This window comes from Galeopterus variegatus, unplaced genomic scaffold (genome assembly GCF_000696425.1).
Source record: "Galeopterus variegatus unplaced genomic scaffold, G_variegatus-3.0.2 Scaffold1573, whole genome shotgun sequence".
Lineage (NCBI taxonomy): Eukaryota > Metazoa > Chordata > Mammalia > Dermoptera > Cynocephalidae > Galeopterus > Galeopterus variegatus.
The window spans coordinates 96,304-118,485 of NW_007727684.1; the positions used below are offsets into that span (position 1 = coordinate 96,304).

The window sequence follows — 22,182 nt, forward strand, 5'->3', positions numbered from 1 at the left end:
TCAAAATCCAGTACATTGGGGGCCGGCCTGTGGCTCACTCGGGAGAGTGCGGTGCTGATAACACCAAGGCCACGGGTTCGGATCCCACATAGGGATGGCCGGTTCGCTCACTGGCTGGGCGTGGTGCTCACAACACCAAGTCAAGGGTTAAGATCCCCTTACCGGTCATCTTTTAAAAAAATAAAATAAAATAAAGATGACCGGTAAGGGGATCTTAACCCTTGACTTGGTGTTGTCAACACCACGCTCAGCCAGTGAGCGAACCGGCCATCCCTATGTGGGATCCGAACCCGTGGCCTTGGTGTTATCAGCACCGCACTCTCCCGAGTGAGCCACGCCCGGCCCCCAACGAAATGTTTTTGAAATATTTAGAGCTAAACAGATCCTGACAGATCACAAGTTCAATAATCTTTTAAAAAATTTTTTATCTGTTTTCTGGGGGACATAGGGGAGAGTTATTATTAAATTTTAATTACATAAGTGATTCCAAATACATTTTCTTGTAAAAAACAAACAAACAAACATTATTTGCCTAGCCATTTAGCAAATGTGTATTGGGCACCTGCTATGTGTCAGGTCCTGCCCACAGCAATGAACCAGACCAATCCACCCAGATTCTTGCCCCTTTGGGGCCAACCTTCTAAAGTTGGGGAGACAGCAAACAAGGGAACCAATAAAGTGTTACCAGAAAAGTAAAACAGAAGGACATGATAAGAAAATGACTAGGGGAACTACTTTTTTTATTTTAATTTTTAAGTTTTTAAAATATTAATTTAATTAAATTAGCATTTGAATGGTTAATAAGTTCATTTGGTCTGAAAGTCAAAGGGTACAACATGATCTACAGTGAAAAAAGTCTTTCTCTATCCCCTGCCCTCCAGCCACTCCATTTTTCCATCTGGGGGTAGCTGCTTTATTTATTTATTTATTTATTTTATTTATTTATTTTTTTTTATAAGATGACCGGTAAGGGAATCTTAACCCTTGACTTGGTGTTGTCAGCACCACGCTCACCCAGTGAGCCCAACAGCCATCCCTATATGGGATCCGAACCTGTGGCCTTGGTGTTATCAGCACCTCACTCTCCCGAGTGAGTCATGGGCCGGCCCATGGGGGTAGCTTCTTTAAATGGGGGATCAGGGAAGGTCTCTGAGGAGGGGTCAATTGAGGAAAGACCAGCCATGCAAATACCCTGGAGAAGAGTGTCCCCAAGGCAGAGGGAACAGTCAGTGCAAAGGCCTAGTAGCGGGACTGAATTTGCATTTTCAAGAGGAGGCCTGAGATCTCTGTGACCACCGAATTCCCTAAAATCCCACTAGCCATTCCACTGGTAATCACTGCAATGAGCTCGAAGTGGATTTTTCTAAACGTTTTACTCTGAATGTACACACATATAATGCTTCTTTGGTGTTTCATTTAGCAACTTTTTTTTTCACTCAATAGTACATTGAAGACTTCTTCCATGTTATTTACACAACTTATTCTTTTTAATTGCTGCCTAGTGCTTCAGTCAAGGGATGTGCAAGGTTTCACTATGCTCCCCTCTCTTGACTTTTTTTTTTTCCTTTTTACTCCTTTTCTTTTCTTTTCTTCTTTTTTAAAGATGACGGGTAAGGGGATCTTAACCCTTGGCTTGGTGCTGTCTGCACCATGCTCAGCCAGTGAGCAAACTGGCCATCCCTATATGGGGATCTGAACCCGTGGCCTTGTTGTTATCAGCACCACACTCTCCCGAGTGAGCCACGGGGCCAGCCCTTTACTCCTTTTCTTGATGGACATTTAAGCTATTTTCAGTTTCTTGGTCAGGCTCCTCCTGTACATATGCAAGAGTTCTCTAGTGTAGGGATCTTTCTACCTTGCTACTTGAGCTAAGAATAGTTTTTACATTTTTAAAGGGTTGCTTGTTAGCTCAGTTGGTTAGAGCATGGTGCTGATAACATGAAGTTCCAGGGTTCAATCCCTGTACCAGCCAGCCACCCCCTACCCTCAAATAAAACACTGTAAAAAAAACACACACACACACACAAAAAAACATATATGTATATGAGAACCAGACCCTTTGTCCAATACGTCTTAAATATTTACTATTTGCACCTTTATAGAAAACGTTTGCTGACTCTTGTTATAGTTAGTGCGGGTGGCACCCAGAAATGCTTCCCCTACCATTTCACAGATGGGAAAGCTGAGACCTAGAGAGGAGAAAGGACTTGCCCAAGAACACACAGAACTGGTTTTCATTCAGTTGGATCAGTATAGACTTGCTCTTCAGGGCCTAGCTGGGTTGGGTGAGGCCCAGAAATTAATTAAGTCTACCCTGCGCCCACAAAGAACTCACAGCCTGAGGAGACACAGAGAAAAACAGTTATACTTAGTTGGATCAGGGTTCATAGTCTCCCAGAGTGGGGTGGAGAATGGGAGAGGGGTACTCACTTCTTCAAGGAATTAATGTCAGAGCTTGGCCTAGAAGGATGAGGCATTTCCCAAGTATACTGCAGGACAGCACCCTGGCGGAGGACTCGGCTTGGACAAAGGCTAGGAAGGTTGATTTTCTCACCTAGTGAGCTGGGCCCTGAGAATTGTTGGTTTTACACTCATGCCTTGGCTTTCGAGGTTCTGGGGGTCAGGCAAGAGGGCCATAGGGCAGATTTATTCGCTGTCTACAGGCCTCAGTTTATCCATTTGTGCAAGTGATTTCCGTGGGCTTGGGCACCTCACCCAGGCCAGGTGGCGCTGTACGGGTGGGGTGTGGCCACATGGATGACGTCATTTGAGGCGGGGCCTGCAGGACCCACTGCAGAAGCCTTGGAGGGTGTCTGGGCTGAGCCCAGAACCCAGGTGTGGGGACAGGGACCTCCGGGAGGGTCTCCCCACCTCTTTTCCCACCCGATTTCTGGGTTGATCCCGCCGTCCTTCGCGGGCGAAACTGAATCATAGCGGGGCGTGTGTGGGGAGGGGGTCGGGGGCTTCATCCGCACAGGAACCCGGCGTCCCACCCCCACCCTTGCACTCTCCGCCAATTTCCATCTCCACCCCCACCCCCAACCCCCTCCGACCCTGCGGCCGTGAGTCAGCGGCCGGCCGCGCCCCCACGGGCCACTTCCTTCTCACCTTCCCCGGGCGGGCGGAGGGCAGTGAGAGGAGGGCACCTCCCACCCTCCCCGTCCTGAGAGGGGGAAGCGGCTTACCCCTCAGTAACCCCTCATACACAGGCAGAGAAGAGAGACGTTGGGCGGCCCGAGCTGGCACTTAAGAGAGAAAATTTGAGAAACCCCTTGCATAGCCAGAGAATTCTTCTAGCCCATCAAATTGAGCAGGATATTAAGAAATGGAGAAGTCGATGGGAAGAGTAGGACGGGGGACATTGTGCTGTCAATGAGATCACCCGAAGAATCCCCATAGCGGGAGAGAACTAGGGATCAAGGAAAATATCTTCCTCTCCACCAAGGTTGCCTCCCATTTTAGGAGTGAAGCCGAAAATGCACCTCTGTGGAATAACGTTGGGGAAAGAGCGAAATTGCGGAAGTCGAGAGTTTCGCGTTGCCCTTTTAAGCGCCCTCCATCCCTCGCTTGGAGGTGTCCGCGGCCCCTTTAAGGCGCGGGGCATTATGGGTGCGGGGAGGGGAATTTTGGAACGAAATGTAGCGAAGAGAAGTACAGTAGTAAGAGTAACGTTGTAGCCGCCGCCGGCCAAGGGGGCGCGCCGGGAGGAGACGCCGCACCCCCCTTTTGACTTAGGGACTCCCCCATCAAACCACCAGAGGGAGGAGGCGCCCGAGGACCCGCCCCGGCCCGGTCCCCGTTTCCCCCCAGGAAGCCGGACTCTATGGGGCGGGACCCTGGGGGAGACTAAGCAGAACCTGGAGCCAGCCCCGAAGCTCTGAACCTCGAGCCCGGGGCGCCCCGGGAGCACCTACCCCGTGGGCGCGCCGACCGCACGTCGAGCAGCCATGAGGTGAGCCCCGAACTGCCCCCTGACCCTTCCCCGCCCGGCGCGGGCTCCCTGCCCCGCCTTTGTCCCCCTTCTCCCCAGCTCGCTCCGGGCTGGAATTTGGGGACAGGGCATTGGAAGCCTCAGATTTGGGCCAGACCCCCTTGAAGATTCCAAATATTGACCACCTCCCCATTACTCCCAAGGCTCGGAGTGGTGCCGGTAAGGTTCTCCTGGGAGCCCTTAGATTTGGGGGCGCTTCTAGGACTCCCGAAATTTAAAGACTTTCTCAGAGGACCTCCACGTCGGCAGATACTTCCCGCAGGGATGCCAGGATTTAGGCAGGGCTCAGACTGTCCCCAAACCTAAAAGTGAAGTCCGGGAGGGATTTTGGGGGGCCGGTTCGGGAGACCCAGGAATGTGGAAGAGAGACTGACACGCAGACCCTGGTTCGCAGGTCCCGGTTTGCGTAACGCTGGAAAAAGACTCCCCAACTGGGACAGCACTCCTTAACTTCGGGGGTACTTCTTAACCCCCTAAATTTGGGGGGTATCCTTAGGTCCCCCTGTGGAGGAGGTTAGCGTGAACAGACCCAAGTACCCAGACGCAGTCTCAAGGACTCCTTTCCTCGGTCGCGCCGCTCACACCATCTGCTTAGAACAGGCAGTGCCTAGGAGCGAGCGAGCGCTCTGGGCGGAGGGCGGCTCCCCGGCCCTTGGGCCCGAAGGGCGGCCCCTCTCCCCACCTGCGCGGCCCTGGGGGAAGGGGGGCCTTTGTCTTCCTGACTCACCTGTCGAGACAGCTGGTGTCGGGGGCAGGCAAGGAGCGCTGGTGGGCCGGCTGCTTCCCCACCACGGCCTATCCCACTTTGCTCACCCCCCCCACCTCCAGCCATGGGGAGCCGTGGGATTGGAGAAGGGGGCGCTGGAAAGCTTCAAGGTCATAGCCCTCTCTCACAGGGACCCAGGCTTCCCAGACAGTTCCAACTGTCTTCCCAAGAATTTAATCCTGGGGGTGGGGAATCCAAGGGACCCAGGGATTTTGTCTTACGCGGGCCTCCCCCGATCTCCTGGGCTCACCTGAGGGCGGGGCCAGTGCAGGCTGAAGGAGCCGACTAGGCACCTCCTCCCCAATCGCCCCTCCTCCACCCCCCCCCATAGTCTCTCCCTTGGGTCCAGAGCCTGACAATACTATCTCCCTTCCTCCACTCTCTCTGGGACTTCCTGCCCCAAAGCCCCCTGCCTGAGGGCAGGCCCCTGGGGACGGCTGGGGATTAACTCCCTGATGCCCACGTCCTCGCACTTCCCCCACATCCCCCACACCCCTGGCCTCTGACATGGGGTGTCATTCCTTTTTATGATCATTAGGGAACCCCCTTCCCGCGTTTGCTTTTTCTTTTCTTTTCTTTTCTTTTTTTTCTTTTTTAAAGATGACCGGTAAGGGGATCTCAACCCTTGACTTGGTGTCAGCCAGTGAGCAAACCGGCCATCCCTATATGGGATCCAAACCCACGGCCTTGGTGTTATCAGCACCGCACTCTACCGAGTGAGCCACGGGCCGGTCCTACCGCGTTTGTTTTTTCTGATGTGAAAAAGATTGTTGGAAAATTTGGAGCAAGGGGACACCCACAGACACCTTCAAGACTTCCTGCCTATCCTTTCCCCGTTATAGCAACATCCCTTCAGGATCTGCCTGGAGAGGGGGCAGTTTGTGGGAGCGAGCCTCTCTCCCATCACCGTCTTCCCCGGAGACTCTTCTCTCCCACTGCCCCCCAGCCCCGCCCCTCACCCCCACCCCTGGGCGTTTCCGGTTCCAGGCACCATGGAAGGCGGATGGCGGATGTCCGAGTTAGTGCTGCCTCTCTCACTGTGCGACCGTAAAAGGGCAGGAGCAGTGTCTGGGCCGGCCTCCTGCCTTCCCTCCTCCCCCCACCAGCCCTGCAGGCCCTGGTCCTCCCACAGGGCCCCTCTCTTGCTTTGGCCATGGCCAAACCTCCTGCCTCCTGGGAGGTGGGCGGAGTTGAGCTGATGCCAGTCCCACCAGAGGGTCACTCACACCTTCTGAGGGATCTCTCCTGCTGGTGGTCACCCCACTTCCTGGGGTATGCCCGTTCTTCTAGGACACCCAGGATTCAAAACGACCCGTGCCCCTATTATTCCCAGCTGGGGAAACTGAGGCTCAAAGAGAGAAAGGGCTGGCCCAAGATCCCTGAGAAATTCTTAGGCGGTGTTGGGGGAGGGGAAGAGGCTGGGATCCTTTAATTGTTGGCTGGTTTGACTGGGGACAGTCCTGGGGGCAATTGGAAGAGAAGATGTTAAGATGGAAAATTACAAGATATACTTATTTTTCTCCCAGTTTGGCAAATATTTTTGTTGAGTGTCTTCTGTGTCTGGGACTCGGAGCAGGGATTCTGGGAAGCGGGGCAGAGGTCTGGGGGCAGAAGGGATTCAAGGAAGAATTTGGGTCTATTCTTTCCTCTTTCAATAATAGTACTTATTATTCTTATTTTATTTGAAAGCAATGATAGGAGAACACTTATTCAAGCATCTACTTCGTGCCAGGCACTGTACTAGGTTCCTGATGCAATTTAACCCTCACAATTCTAAGAGATCAGCACTATTACAACCTTGTGTCTCCATCATATCTCCCCTCCTCCCCCACCCCAGGCCCCAGTTTATATATGGGAGAACTGAAACACGGAGAAGTTAAGCAAATTACCTATTAAAGTCAAACAGTTTGGAAGTGGCCAAGCTTGAATTTGAATCCAGGACTGTTTCCAAACTATTATGCTATTAAGAAAAAGGAAAATTAAAACTTTAGTATTTTTTTTTATTAAAGTACAAATGCTTTCACTGTAAAAACATGTAATATACTTCAGATAAAAAAAGGCTGGCCAGTTAACTCAGTTGGTTAGACTGTGGTGTTGTAATACCAAGGTTCAGATCCCCTAACCAGCCCGCTGCCTAAAAGTGAAAAAAACCCAACAGGGAAGCTCTACCATCCTGGTCACTTATGAGAAACTGAGGCCCACCAGGGAGGACGGACTAGAGTGAGCCCACACAAGCCCCACAGACCCTAGATTTGGTTTCCTACCCAGGGTTGCTTCAAAGAAGATTTATAGTTTGGGAAGTTATGTGTGTATATTACAGGTTTTATGGTATAAGGAGGCTATGAGGTAAGTTTGGGGCATGGGGGACAGTGAAGAGAAGAGCAAGACTCGAGTCTGGAAGGTTTATGTAAACTGGAGTCACTGCTTGATTACCTGTGGTCATGGGAAGGTCTCTTCGTCCTGTTTTGACTCTCAGCTCTGAAGTGTGCCAAGTTCCAGGTCCTGAGCTTAGGGCTTTTTGTCCATTACCTCTCTTAATATTTACAACAAACCCAGTGAGTTATGGTTTCCAAGACTGGAAACTGAGGCTCAGAGAGTTGAAACCCACATAGCAAAGAGATGACTTGAACCCTCTTTCATTCACCACTAGAGTTTTCCAAAATGTAGGGACTTGTGAGATGGGTGAGTCCTAGGCTGTCTTGGGGTTAGGCTCTCTCATGTCAAATGGAGGGTGCAAGACCCCCAGAGACCACTGGAATCAGGTGGACCCAGTTTCAATATTATCCCCCCCCCACTTCCTGGCTGTGGGATTTTCCATTACAGCTTTTGCCTATTTTTTGAACTTAAGTAATGAATTAGGTTTTTACAGGTAATGCCAGCCCATGATAAAAAAGAAAAGAAATAATGAAGCAGTTCAAAGGGTAAACAGTGTAAAATGTCCATTTCCTCCCTCGCCATTCCCCTCCTCAGAGGCAGCCAGAGTTAGCTCCTGAGTAGCAGCCTCTGCATATATCATCACTCTGTGTGCAAATATATTTATGTCCTCCCCACCTTTTTTTTTTAAACCTCTGATACACTCTACTTTGTGACGTGTGTTTTAAAAATGTTATCATAGCTGTTTCCTCGTCTTTAAATGAGGTTAGGAACTTGGGCAGACTTGGGTTCAAATATGAGCCCCTCTGCTTACTTGCTGTGTGACCTGGGGCAGGTGTCTTTGCCTCTGTGATCTCAGTTTATTTGTCAAAAGAGTAAGCATCAGAGTCCATCTCGTAAGTTCATAGAGAGGTTCACCATGGAAACTGGAGCCCAGCACCTAGAACAGTGTCTGGGACACAGTCTAACCAATAAATGTCAGCTGCCACTGTTAAGGGTTTGCCTTTTTTACAGATGTGTCTATTTAACAACTACTGAGTACCTACGGTGTGCTGGGCACCATTATAGGTTCTGGAGAAACAGCAATGAACATAAGGGACAAAAAATCCCTGCCCCCATGAACCTGACATTTTGGTAGGAGAGACAAACGATAAATAAATATTGTGTCAGGCAGGGATGGCTGCTATGAAATATGCAATAGGGAATGAGAGGGAGAGAAGCTTTTCGAGATGAGGCAGTCAGGGAGGGCTTCTGTAACATTTAAGCAGAGAACTGAAGGAGGTGAGAATCCAGGCCTGAGGAAGAACAGTGCACAGGCCTGAGGCAGGAGTGTGTCTGGCATGTTGAAGAAGCAGTACTGAAGCTGTGGTACAGGGAGGAAAGAAATGAGATCAGAGAGCACACAGATCAGGCAGGCTGAGGAAAGAACTTGGCTTCTATTCTGCAGGAGCCCTGAGCTTCCAAGAAGAGAAGGGACACCATCCGCCTTGTGTTCTAACAGGATGCTGCTATAATGGGGATACTGCAACCTGGAGAGGGGCAGGACCAGCCCAGGGTCCCCTAGCAGCTGCCCAGCTCTCTGGCCAGGCCAGAGCCTCAGCAGGGCAGGGCTGCCTGGGAGAACAAAGTGCAGCAGGGTGGGGCAGTGACAGCCCTGGGCACCTAGCCAGAGTCTGCCCTGGGTGTGGGTGGCAGGTATGGGTGAGGCCTTAACCCTGCCCTGCCAGGGGCTGCAGGAGCCACAAACAGCCCTGAAGCTGCACTTGTCTGGAAATGGCACCTGGTGTTTGGGTAGGGCCCACACAGTCCCCAGTGGTTAAGACTGTGGACTTGGGAGCCAGATGGCCTGGGTTCAAATCCTCACTTTGCCATTTACTAGCTGTGTGACTGTGGGCAAGTCACTCAACCTCTCTTGGCCTCCATTTGTAGTCCTCACCTGCAAAATGAGGATGAAATAGTGACCATGTTGAAGGACGGCAGTGAGAAAGGTCTTAGGGTGCCTGACCCAGCTGAAGTGCCTGATAAGAGGGAGATGCCACAATTATGTAAACTTGGGGGTGCTAGGCTTGGTCCCAAGCCTGAGACCCGGAGCTGGGTCTGCTGAGGGATTTGCCTTGACTTTCACAGCATCAGTGTCATGCCCCAGCCCCCAGTCCCCAGTCCCCAGCCCCAGTAGAGAAAAAGCCATTGGAGGCAGGGGGAGTGGGTATAATTTTCTCTCCCCGGAAACCTCTGACCACCAACTTCCTCTTTTCAGGAAACAGTCTGGTGGGGGTGGGGCAGAGAGCTGTGCTTCCCCCTCCTCTGTGGGTGACCTTGGGCAAGTCACTTCCTGTCTGGGAGCCTGAGTTTCCTTATTGGGGGGGGGGGGAATTGAACCTCCCAGAAGGACTGGTGGGGGTTCCCAAGGGATGTAGCTTTCCAGGGCCCCAACAGTGCCTGTCCAGGGTGATGGTGAGGGATGCTGACCGTTACTGAGTGCTTAGTACATGCCAAGCGCTATACTGAGCAATGTAAGTGCCCAGACTGATTTATTCCTTCCCCCTGCCACTTGGGAGGTGGAGACTGTCTTTTCCCCAGTTTGTAGTTGAGGAAGATGAGTTTTTGAGTGGGAAGGTCGCTTGCCTAAGTCACATGGAATAGGTGGCTCTGCAGGGATTTGAACCCTGGTTTGTGGATGTCAGATCCTGAACTCAGAACCAATTTACTGATGCCTCCCCTCAAGGCTGAGCCAGAGGCCTCCTTCTCCAGGAAGTCCTCCCTGACTCCCAAGGCTGGGGCAGGCACTCCCTCTGAACACCCCTGGACCCTGGGCTCTTGGGTCCTAGCCCTGGGTCATCATTGGGGATGGGTCTGTGTCCTACACCAGACTGTGAGCCCCAGGAGGGTGGTGCTGGGACTATCAGGGTCACAGCTATGTGTTTGTTCCCACCCCAACCCAATATGGGCCTGACACAGAGCAGGGAGTGTCCACCAAATGGCTCTTAGTGCCCTGGGGAACTGGATGGATGGTGTGGGCAGGAGGGACTCCCTCTGGGGGAAGAGCCAGGGGTCTGAGATCAGTCCCAACTTACCGCAGGCCTTACATCCTTCCCTTCCCTAATCCTCAGCTTCTTCCTCTGATGTGAGCAGGCACACGTGGCGTGGGGTGGGGGGTGGGAGAGGTCTAAGCACCCTGATAAACATAGGGAAACTGAGGTCAGGCAGGGACTTGGTGGCTAGTGTAGCTCAGAGCTCCTGCCCCCCTCCTCCCAGCTTCTCCCACCTCCAGCCCTCACTGTATCTACCCGTATCTCCCTCCCTGTCTGTCTTGGTCTCCTCCATCTCTGTCTGTCTGTCTGCCTGTCTCTCCATCTTTATCTCTTTCTCTGTCTGCCCCCTGCCTGTCTATCTCTTTTCCCCACCCCACCCCACCCCACCCCTGCCTGTCTGTCTGTCTGTCTGTCTTCCAGTCCATCCCTCTCCCCTTTGTCAATCTGACTCTCCCTTTCTTACCTCTCTCTTCATGTCTGTCTCTTCCTCTTCCTGTTTCTTTCTCCCCATCTGTTTGTCTGTCTCTCTCTTTCCTCATCTGTATGTCCCACATCCCCTGTGTCTGTATTTGCCTTTCTCTCCTCATCTGTTTTTTCTCTGTCCTGCCTGTTTGTTTTTCTCCCCTATTCTGTCTGTCTGTCTGGGTCTCCTTGAGGGTCTGCCTCCCACCCTCTCTCCCTGTCTCCTTCTGCCTTCTCTGTGTGTCTTTCTCTCTTCCTCCCACACTCTGTGTTTGTCCCTTCGAATCTCCCAGAGAGACCCAGATGGAGAAGGTGACCAGCCCCTCTTCCTTTTCTTCCTCCTCTGCACAGTGAGACGGTCGTCTGTTCCAGCTGGGCCACTGTGATGCTTTACGATGACAGCAACAAGCGATGGCTCCCTGCAGGCACGGGTCCCCAGGCCTTCAGCCGTGTCCAGATCTACCACAACCCCACAGCCAATTCCTTCCGGGTTGTGGGCCGGAAAATGCAGACGGACCAGCAGGTGAAGCCCCATTCTGACCCCCCCTCTGTGAGCTGAGCCCCCACCCCTGCTCCCGTCACTTCTCACCTCCCTTTCCCCTCATGCCAGGTGGTCATCAACTGTGCCATCGTCCGGGGTGTCAAGTATAACCAGGCCACCCCCAACTTCCATCAGTGGCGTGATGCCCGCCAAGTCTGGGGCCTCAACTTCAACACCAAGGAAGATGCAGCACAGTTTGCCGCTGGCATGGCCAGTGCCCTAGAGGCGTTGGAAGGTTAGAGACAGCGGTGGGCACAGGGTGGGCAGTGGGGACCACTTAACACTGCTGTGTGGCCTGAGGCTGCCACTTTACCACTCTGGGCCTCAGTTTACTCATCTGTAAAGTGGAGCCATGTCATTGCTACTGTGGGAAATTATGAGGATTTTGGGCTCCTGTGTGCACCCATGTATAAAGTGCATAATTCCTGACAGTACAAGATGCTCCATGAACTTTGCACATGCACACTTCCATGTGACCACCTCCCACGTCAAGATATAGAAGCTCTTTGTGCCCTTTCCCCAGGTAACTGTTGTGCTAACGTGTCATCACTAGTTCGTTTTTAGGCGTTCATGTTAAAGTTCCTAGGTGGTATTTCTTAAACCTTAATGTGGAACTGGCTGGTTAGCTCAGTTGGTTAAAGCGTGGTGGTGTTAACACCAAGGGTTTGGATCTCCTTACCAGCCAGCCACCAAAAAAAAAAAAACCAGGAAACCCCTTAATGTGCACATGAATCACCTGGAATCTGGTGAAAGGGCAGACTCTGGTGCTGGGGGGATTGGGTGGGGTGGGGCCAAGACCCTACATTTCTTTCTTTTTTTTTTTTTTTTGTGACCGGTGAGGGGATCGTAACCCTTGGCTTGGTGTCTCCCGCACCACACTCAGCCAATGAGCGCACTGGCCATTCCTATATAGGATCCGAACCCGCAGCCTCGGCGCTCCCAACACCGCACTCTCCCGAGTGAGCCACGGGGTCAGCCCCAAGACCCTCCATTTCTAACAAGCACCCTGGTGATGCCGAGGCTGCTGGTCCGCAGACAAGACTTTGAGTAGCAAGGCTTTAGGTGACTGCCATGAATCCAGGGTCCAGAATCACTGCTGTAGAACTGAAAATCATCAATGGCAGAGGTGTTTGCTTCATGGGGTAATTTCAGTGCTAGTGGGGAGGGGGCTTGAACATCACAGAGCACACAGTAGGCAGTTCAAGTACCAGGGAGCCAGAGGCCTGGGAATTGGTGAGGAAGAGGCTCTTAACACTTCTGGGTTCTCAGGCAGGGGTCCAAGGGGCTGTAACAGTGGTTAAGAGCCTGGATGCTGGAGTCAGCCTGAATTCAAGTCTTCTTCCTACAAATTCCAACCTGCAGAACTTTGGGGCAAGTGACTGCCCTCTGGGCCTTAGCTTCCCCACCTGTCACTTGGACATCATAACATCTCCCACCTCATGGCAGCTCAGGCCAGGGGAGCTGGTGCTGCCCCTCTTCCCAGGGGGCCCCCACCTTGGCCTGGAGTGTCAGGCTCTCACAGGAAGAAGGAAATGAGTGCCTCTGGGCAGAAGGCCTGGGCAAGCCAAGGGAAACTGCCAAGGGGCAGGGCATATCTCTGGGCTGACTCATGACCCTGTCTACTCTCACCTTCTAGGAGGTGGGCCTCCTCCACCAGCAGCACCTCCCGCCTGGTCCGTCCAGAATGGCCCCTCCCCAGAGGAGGTGGAGCAGCAGAAAAGGTGGGGCCGGACCCTGGATGGGGAACTTTACCACTGCCAGAGTTCTTATAGTTCAGAACCCCTCCAACTTTTCAGTTTCTGGAATGCTCCAACTCCCAAGGGACTAGAATTTGACAGATTTCTGCCATCTCCAACTCCTGGAGTTCCAGAAACTCCTGACACTCAGAGTTACAGTTACTCTGGCCCCCAAATCCTGGTGCCCCAGACTCCCAGAGTCCAGAAGTAGATTGTTGAAAGGATCTTGGATCTTTGTAATTCAGGTGTTCTTGACAGTTTAATGACTAGAATGCTTGTATTTTGGTCTTTTCCTGTCTCTGACCCACCCCCAATTACCCCCTTCCCCCCCTACCCGCCTGTTTCTTAAGCTCCTGGGGAAAGAAGGCTTGGGTGGGGGTTAGGAACTGGCCTCTCTGGAGACCTCTGAGAGAAGCTGGGAGGTTGCTGGCCCCTTCACTGGCCAACTTCCAGGCTTTGACTGATGATGGATCCTTCACCCCCTTCACAGGCAGCAGTCCAGCCAGACAGAGCACTTGGAGCGCCGGGTCTCCAATGCAGGTGATTACTCAAATGGCCCCAGGAATTGGGGGACCTACCTGGGGGAAGGGGTGGGACAGCTGGACAATGAAGAATGAAGCCTCTCTCTCTCTCAGCAACCCCCTTTCTCCGTGTTTGTTTCAGGAGGCCCACCTGCTCCCCCAGCTGGAGGTCCACCCCCACCTCCAGGACCTCCTCCTCCTCCGGGTCCTCCCCCACCGCCAGGTCTGCCCCCGTCGGGGGTCTCGACTGCAGGGCATGGAGCAGGGGGAGGCCCACCTCCTGCACCCCCACTCCCCACAGCACAGGGACCCAGTGGTGGGGGGGCTGGGGCCCCTGGCCTGGCCGCAGCCATTGCTGGAGCCAAACTCAGGAAAGTCAGCAAGGTGAGGGGCTGGGATCAGCAGGTGTGGGGTAACGGGGCCCTGATGGAATAAAGGGGTAAGGCAAGAGTTGCCTGGAAGCATCATAGGGGGGCTGGGAGACCAGGAGTCCTGCCCATAAAGCATCCTCCCCCTTTTAATATCTCCAGCAGGAGGAGGTCTCTGGGGGGCCCTTGGCCCCCAAAGCTGAGAGCAGTCGAGGCACAGGTGGGGGGCTCATGGAAGAGATGAATGCCATGCTGGCCCGGAGGTAAGCCTAAGCCTGGACCCCCAAATCTCTTGGGGATTCCAGCTCAGTGGGCCCTGGTGAGGGGGAAGGCTCTGATTCCTATTTTGTTTTGTTTCTTTTGGTGAAAGTTTCCCCTTTGATAGCCAGTTTAGGATGTAATGCTGGGGACTATAGTTTCCTGAGAAACTGTATTGCTGAGGTTTGCAGCCACCTCGGTAGCCTGTAGAAAGTTAGCAAGCCCAGAATTCAGGGCTGGCCGGTTAGCTCTGTTAGAGCACAGTGTTATAACACCAAGGTCGAGGCTTCAGATCCCCATACTGGCCAGCCGCCTGAAAATAAGTGAATGAATAAATGAATAAATAGAGCCCAGAATTCTGGAAACTCATTCCTAGAATCCCAGCATTCTAAGATAGAATCCTTTCACCCATAGAATTTTATGATTCCAAATGTGAGAATGTGGAACCCCCACCCCAATTCTAGAACAGCAATCTCTTTAACTTCTAAAAGTAGTTTCCTTAGCCTTCACGAATTCCAGAACTCTATACCCTACAGTTCACATTTCTAGAACTCTGGGGGGGGCGGGGACAAGGAAGACTGTTGAGTGCCTGAGGCATCTGTTTTTGTCTTTCCCTCCTGCAGAAGGAAAGCCACACAAGTTGGGGAGAAGCCCCCCAAGGATGAATCTGCCACTGTAAGTTAGGGGCTCTTCTTGTCCTATACAACTTAGGCTGTACCATCAGGGTAGGAATATTGGGGAGGGGGTTGTGATGGGACTGGGCGGGGTTGAACCTGGAAGGGGAAATGACCAGAGGTGTGGCAAGGGCTGGCTCATGACAGTTTTATTTTCCACCAGCAGGAGGAGCCAGAGGCCAGAGTCCCAGCCCAGAGTGGTAAGTGAGAGCCGCAGGAATTAAAACTCCTAGGATGCCCTGTTCTCACATAGAAAGCACCTCATGGGAGAGTCTGTAAATAATGCTGGGGATTGTAGTCTCCTAAGAATGGCGGCTGATGAGGCTGGGGGAGAAAGATTGATTGGGGGAAGTTCTTGTTCCTGATCTTTCTGATTTGTTGCCTGTCCCCCAGAATCTGTGCGGAGACCCTGGGAGAAGAACAGCACAACCTTGCCAAGGTGGGCCATCAACACTGGGGCCCCATCCTCCAGAAGAGTTAGACTTGCCCAGTTTATAGGGAGGAACACAGTGTGACCCCTGGCATGGGAAGCATGTCCTGTTGCTAACCTCTTTTCTGTCCCTAACCACATCAAATCTCTCAGGATGAAGTCATCTTCTTCGGTGACCGCTTCCGAGGCCCACCCCTCTACACCCAGCTCCAGTGATGAGTCAGACATGGAGAGGGTGAAGCAGGTAGCTTGGGGAGGATGCTGGGGGTGAGGTTGGGAGCCAGAGAGGGGCCACAGGAAGAGAAGAGATCTGGATCCAGACCCCTAACACTGACGGGCTGTGTGATTCTAGAAAAGGCCTCGGAAACCTCAGTTTTCCAGTCTGAGAAACGGTGAGATTGGATCAGGTCAGGGGTGATGCAGACACCACTCCCCCTTGTCCAGTGCCTGTGACAGACTTTACTAATCTATCAGCACACTCATTCCTGATGAGTACCCAGAATCCTTCTCAGCACACTTACCCCAGCCATCCATTACCAATTGGAGTTGGCAGGAGACTGGAATGTATTTGCCAACCCTGGTACTGGATATTCTCCAATACTTTTCTTCTGGCTCCAGGGATCCAGAAATCTCCCCTAGAATCCTCCAGTCACTCTGTGACCTTTCAGCGATGTCATGGTGTGCAGGTGGGGGTGGGTCTCGAACCTGCTTCCTCTGGCTCTTCAGTCAATAAGAAAGGGGGCATTCATTTCTGCAAGTCCAGGTACCCCTCTACATTGGTTATACCCATTATTTTCAGGAACTTCTGGAAGAGGTGAGGAAGGAATTGCAGAAAATGAAAGAGGAAATAATTGAAGGTGAAGTAGTTTCAAAACATTTATTTATTTTGGAGGCATCATATCCCTTGGAAAGGGCCCCGTTTTGGAAGGGAAGGGGGGAAAGGCTCTGGCCCTGACCTCTGTGCCTTGTTTCCTTCCAGCCTTTGTCCAGGAGCTGAGGAAGCGGGGTTCTCCCTGACCACAGGGACCCAGAAGACTGCTTCTCCTTTCCGCACACCCCGCCTGTCACCCTGCTTTTCCTGCCTCAACTTGACGTGGAATTGGCTGAAGACTACACAGGAATGCATCTTCCCCACTCCCCGTCCCACTTGGAGAATTCCAAGGGGGTGTGGCCTTCCTAGCACCACGCCCACACCCATACTGGCTGCTGATTGGCTGGGGAAGCCCCCACCCTTTGCTTCCTTTGGTTCTTCCCCTCTGCCATCCCCTTGGGGGCTGGTTCCTCTGCTGGGGACATACCAATCAACCCCACAGTAAGGAGGAAGGAAGGAGGGAATTTCACATTCCCTTGTTCTAGATTCACTTTAATGCTTAATGCCTTCAAATTTTTGTTTTTTTAAGGGGAAAAAAATATATATATATATATTTGAGTTTTGGGGGAAAAGGGAAACTTTTTTTCTCTTTGATTTTGATATAATGGGCTGTGGGAGTTTTTAAATGCTGTACCCCAGGCTTTCCTGATTTGGGGCAGCTATTTAAGGGGGGGGATGTCCCACCAGGCCGGGGGTGCCTCTTCCCACCCCAGAGACTCTTTCCCTCTGGCTCCTTCCCCTTTTCTATGAGGAATTAATATGCTGTAACTTTTTAGAACCTCAGTTTTTTGGTTTTTTATTTGGGTAGGTTTGGGGGTCCAGCCCATTTTTACTCCCTGGAAAAAATAAGACGAGGCAGAAAGCAAAAGGGGAGGAAACCTCTTCTTTACCTTTAGCTTCTTGAAAATGGGCCCCTGTGTAATAAATCTGCCAGTTTTTGTAAATGTTAAGATCTCTGGAGTGATTTGAGGGGCTGTTCCGATGAGGATGGGGGCGAGCGCCATGCTTGGTGTCCCTCCCTGGAAGACCTGGTTGTCTCCCTGAAAACCCCTCCCTCCCTCCTTCTTATACCCCCGCCCAGTAATCCACCTGCCCCTCATCTTCCTCCTTCCTGCCTGGCACTCCCTGTACCTGCTCCAGTTCCCTGAGCCCCCTGCAGCCAGGATGATCTGTCTGCTTGGCCTTCTTCCCCCTGCCCCCTACCAGGCTGCTTCCTCCCTCCTTCCCACCCTGTCCCACCCTAGAGAAGGCCAGTGGCAGTCCCTCATTGACTGTGGCCTTCAGTAAATCCCTTGCCTTACTCTGGGCCTCAATTTTCCCGTTTCGAAAAGGGCTCGTAGGATGTCTCTGCCCCCTCTGCACAGCTTCTTTCCTAATTTTAATGACACTTGTACCCATTTTGCAGATGCATATCAAGAAGACACATTCTTCCTTTTTTTTTTTTTTTTTGGCAGCTGGCCAGTACAGTCAGACACATTCTTAAGACGACTTCTTTACCACAGAGCTCCTTTAATTATAAAACATTTAAAGTCTGAAAAAATAGAATTCAGAAGTCACGGGATTCATACACACCCTCTTCTGTGGTTCACTGCATTGGCAGGGGGTGGGTGTGGTAGGTAATACAGCCTGGTGGAATATTCCACTTGCATAAGGGTGGGGGACCCCAGGGTTGAGGGGCAGGTAGTTCCACTGGAGGAGGCCTTTGCATGAAAAAGGATGGAGAGGGCCCTGGGGGACCAGTCTGAAGGCCGGAAAGAAGTCCCTGAGTACTCAGTAGATAATGGAAGGAAGATGGGGTATGTGACAGTGACTCATGTATCAGGGGGACAGATGGGTCCCTATGAGAGGCTATTGAAGGTTGGGGAGAAGACGGTGGGAAAGGACAGTAGTAGGTCCAGGACTTGGGACAAGTAAACAGTGCACTGAGACAAAGTCAGAATGGATTAGCCCTAGACGGGACCAATTTTTCATCCCCCAAAAGGCCACGTCCTGCTGGAAGGACCGTGGAAGGTGGACCTGGGAGGCACTGCACAGGAAGACCTGGCACAGCGGCGCCAGTGGATTGTGTCATAGACGCAAGGCAGAGGGGTGTTCTGTTGGGACGATCCACTTAGGGAGGGGAGGCTCCCAGGCGAAGGTACCAATGGGGGATTAAAGGCTGGAGCCGCGGGGTGAGTCGCTGGAGTTAATGCAGTCAAAGATCCATCTCCCGCGCCCCCTTCACCGCCCCCCCCCTCCAGAGTGAGGTAGATGGAAGGGTCGGGAAGTCCCACTGGGACTTTCAGCATTTTCTTTACAATGTTCTGTACCGATGAAGAGGCAGGGAGTGTTCCGTTGCCGTGGATGAGCGTCCCAGGGGAAAAGCCCACTCCTTGGGTAAATGGGGGTGTGAGAGGCAGAATGACAGTCTGGCCAAATCCATGTGCGTAAGGTGGTGTCCAATAAAAGACGCTGCCTTTCTCTACAAAGTACTAAGTCAATGTGCTAGCGGGGGCGAGGGAGGGAGAGGTCCCTGCTGGAACATTCTACCAGTGGGAGGGGGAGTCCCAATGGGAGGTACTACTGGGCAGGTTAATAGGGACGTGACCAAATGCCCGGTTGGATCGGCCCCAGTCCAAGATCCCTTCTGTCCCCAAAAGGACCGGGTGGTGTCAGTCGGGCCGGTTCAGGATGGGATAGTGAAGAGAGTAGGTCATATCGGAGACGTCGCAGCTCAGACAACAGTCACGTCCAAGACCAGGCCTCTGCTGCCTCCTATTCCTCGGACACGGGCGTTGCCTGGGGCTCGGGCTGCGGGCTCCGGGCGCAGAGCTGAACGCGCACTTCTTGCAGCTGCGCCCGCAGCTCCTCCAGGGCGCCCTGCGACGGCGCCGCCTGCACCTGCGCCTGCAGCGCCTCCAGCGCCAGCGCCAGGTGGCCCACTTCGTCCCGCATCGCGTCCCAGGAGGCGCGCCGCTCGGTTTCCTTGCGGCGCTGCTGCGCCTGGTGGCGCCGGTACTCCAGCATCAAGCAGCTGCAGGCTGTGACGAAGATGATGGCTTCGCCCAGCAGCTCCGCGCCCAACTCGGCGGCCGCCCCCTCATTCATTGGCTTGACGGCTTCTGCATTGAAGCCCAAGATGCGCATCTTGGTCCTCATCTCCACCCAGTGGTACACTGCGGGGGGAGAGAGGGGTCAGGGATCTTTTGCAGGGGAGCTCTCTGCAAGCCCCACTCCTCAGCGCCTCGACGTCCCTGTTGGAGCAATGCGGTGGTGGCAACCAGAGTTTCCGGGGTTGGGGAGGAGGCGTTTTAAAGAAGACAAGCGCCGGGTCTCACACCTGGAACGCTAAGTTATCCGGCCTGGGGTGACCCCGAGGGCATCTTTTAAAAGCCTCTGTCAAGGTCAAGGGTTCGGATCCCCGTACTGGCCAGCCACCAAAAATAAATAAATAAATAAAAGCCTCCGAGCAGCCAGCGATGAGAAATGCTGCCCTGGGGTTGCTGTCAAGGTCAAGGGTTCGGATCCCCGTACTGGCCAGCCACCAAAAATAAATAAATAAATAAATAAAAGCCTCCGAGCAGCCAGCGATGAGAAATGCTGCCCTGGGGTTGGGGGCAGCTCCCCTGGTTGGGTCGCAAGGACCTCCCAGAGCGCAAAGTCCATGGCCAGTGTAAAGCTTGCTCCTCTGCTCCTGCCATAACCCACCTGTGCCTAGCCCTTCCTGCCCTCTCCCCTGAAGGTGAGGTGACAGTTCTGAACTCCTGAAGTGTACTTTGGGATGAACTCAGGTGTTGAGCGACGTGTCTGCCATAGGGAGAACTTCCTTACCTAATCACCTATGCACGTGAACATGGATTGTCAGCCTTTGCCTCCTTACAGACACAACCTAAGTGTAGAGCTGGTGCTGAACTGTAACTCCAGCGACAATTAATATTCATCCAAGGACACACAAACTGGGGAAAGCAAGCCTACCCCAGCTCCTTAAGAGATGAATTTCTGAAAACCTTTTCTTTTCTTTTTTTTTTAAAAGATGACCGGTAAGGGGATCTTAACCCTTGACTTGGTGTTGTCAGCACCACATTCTCCCAAGTGAGCCACAGGCCGGCCCTTGAAAACCTTTTCTGTTTCGCTCCTGCCAACCATCCTCTGTAGCAGCCAGGCTGATCTTTTCAAATGATAAGCTTTTCTTCCTATTAGTTAGAAGAATAACATATGCACATGGGGAAATTATTTAGACCAGATAGAAGGGGACACATTGAAAAATGGAAGTCCACCTTCCCAGCTCCAGCTTCAGCCATACTCCCCAAAGATTAATTACTTTTGATCTTTTCTGCATTTATTCTGTTATAACCCTATGATGCCAACTAACAAGCCTATGCCTCTATTTCATGATGTATTATATTGAGTGTTTAAAATATTGTGACCTCGTTTCCACTGTTACTCCCTATCCCACCCCTCCAGAACTGTATGGAATTTATCACGAAATATTTCCTTTCCTTCCCTCTCCCAATTTTTACAAGTGATTTTTACTTTATTTTTTACTGTTCATTGGTAACCTTTGTAATTCTTCTTTTCCTTTTCTTTTTCTTTTGCTGGCCAGTACAGGGATCAAACCCTGGACATTGGTGTTATCCGCACAACGCTCTAACCAGCCGAGCCGACCAGCCAGTTATAATTCTAAGTAATATGTCTACTGTCTCAACTTCCTGACACTTGCACTCGTAAGTATAACTGCCCTACCCTACCCTCTGCTCTCTTCCTCCACTTCACCTTCCCTGTTCTGTCTGCTGTGTTATTTTCACATCATCAAGGTGTCTTTCTGAGATTATAATGTCTTCAGTGCTTTGTTCACAGGCTAAGTCTGAAAGTGAAAATATAGAGCATGTATAATATTAAGGTTATGTAAATACTAATCACTGTGGACCAATAATGAAGATGTAATTTTATTTCACTAAACCAGTGCTGTGTGATGCATTAACATTAAATGGCAGCTCTAAACACTGTTTTGCATCATGCCACATTTTCGTTTTCTCATATTACAACCTTGATTTTCCTGTATGCAACTTTTAGTTTTTTCTAGAGTGGTGTTTCTCAAACTGCCAGTGTGACTCACAAATGCCTGGCTCACCACTGGACCAAGATCATCCAGCATTTTGCTCCTATTCCATTTATTAAATAGTTAGTGGTAGACACACGGTCTGTTCCCTGGGCTGCTGCAGGACTGTCCTCCCACAGTGTCTTCACACTGCCCTCCTTCACACCACTTCTCTTCTTTGTCGAATTCCATTCTAGTTTTGCTGAAGTATATCCCTAAGTACCTTTTGTAGAAAAGGGTTTTGTAGGTAGGTGTTTTGAATCCTCGCGTATTTGAAATATCTTTTTCCACCCTCACTCTAGACTAGATGATAGTTTCTAGGCCCAGAGTGACTGATTCAAAATTATATTCTTCAGCAGTTTGGAGGCCTGGTACCATTACCTGTCATGGCAGAAGGGCTTTTTGTCACCCCTGTGCCACTGACATTGCATCAAGATGGGTCTGAATTTCTCTCATTCCCCTTACTTTATACTCTTCTGTCTTCTATCTGAACCCTGTTTCTCTCTTTAGTCCCAGGAATTTTTCTTTTCTGTGCAGTGAAGGATTACCCCTGTGCAAACAGAGGTCTGGCTTTTGCCCTTGGCTCCTGAGAGATAATCTTTAAATCCCTGGGATGTCCTACCTGGTTAGACTATCTTTGTTTACCTGTGGCCTTGGGCCACACCAAAGAGTTTATGCTAACAGTGTGATTTATGGCAGGGCCTTCAGGCCATGTGGCATCAGCTCAACCTCTAGAGGGGCTAGACACTAAGTTCAGCCACATGGGCAGCCAAACTTGTCTGCATGACCGAACCCTATTAAAAACCCTGAACACTAAGGCCTGGGTAAGCTTCCCGGGTTGGCAATACTCCATGCCAGCTCTAGGTTACTTGTCGTTGCTGGGAGAAGTTAGAGCTGTCCATGATTCTGCTGGGAGAGGACAACTGGAAGCTGATACTTGAAACTCTTCTGGACTCTGCCCCCTGACCTTCTTCCCTTGGCTGATTTTAATCTGTATCTTTTCACTGTAATAAAACTGTAACTATGGGCTGGCCCGTGGCTCACTTGGGAGAGTGCGGTGCTGATAACACCAAGGCCACGGG

The 22,182-nt window shown here is 51.7% G+C and overlaps 2 protein-coding genes across 2 annotated transcripts; one reads left to right on the forward strand and one right to left on the reverse strand.

The window, feature by feature from the left end:
* Positions 1-3,638: 3,638 nt before the first annotated feature.
* VASP (vasodilator-stimulated phosphoprotein) lies at positions 3,639-16,973 on the forward strand. The gene is made up of 13 exons (XM_008577756.1): positions 3,639-3,952; positions 10,976-11,147; positions 11,235-11,400; positions 12,802-12,886; positions 13,392-13,441; positions 13,565-13,806; positions 13,953-14,053; positions 14,672-14,723; positions 14,886-14,922; positions 15,116-15,161; positions 15,306-15,396; positions 15,952-16,009; positions 16,132-16,973. Exons 1-13 carry the CDS (start codon positions 3,948-3,950, stop codon positions 16,167-16,169), a joined length of 1,143 nt encoding a protein of 380 aa, XP_008575978.1. The 5' UTR covers positions 3,639-3,947; the 3' UTR covers positions 16,170-16,973.
* A 1,804-nt stretch (positions 16,974-18,777) lies between these two features.
* On the reverse strand, positions 18,778-19,170 carry LOC103594534 (optic atrophy 3 protein homolog). Its single transcript, XM_008577762.1, has one exon. It carries the CDS (start codon positions 19,159-19,161, stop codon positions 18,778-18,780), a length of 384 nt encoding a protein of 127 aa, XP_008575984.1. The 5' UTR covers positions 19,162-19,170.
* Between the last annotated feature and the right edge of the window lie 3,012 nt (positions 19,171-22,182).

Coding starts and splice junctions, on each gene's coding strand:
- VASP (XM_008577756.1), top strand. Junction 14,724..14,885: donor CCAAGGATGAATCTGCCACT/GTAAGTTAGGGG, acceptor ATTTTCCACCAG/CAGGAGGAGCCAGAGGCCAG. Junction 14,923..15,115: donor CAGAGTCCCAGCCCAGAGTG/GTAAGTGAGAGC, acceptor CCTGTCCCCCAG/AATCTGTGCGGAGACCCTGG.
- LOC103594534 (XM_008577762.1), bottom strand. CDS start 19,161: ATGAGGACCAAGATGCGCATCTTGGGCTTCAATGCAGAAGCCGTCAAG.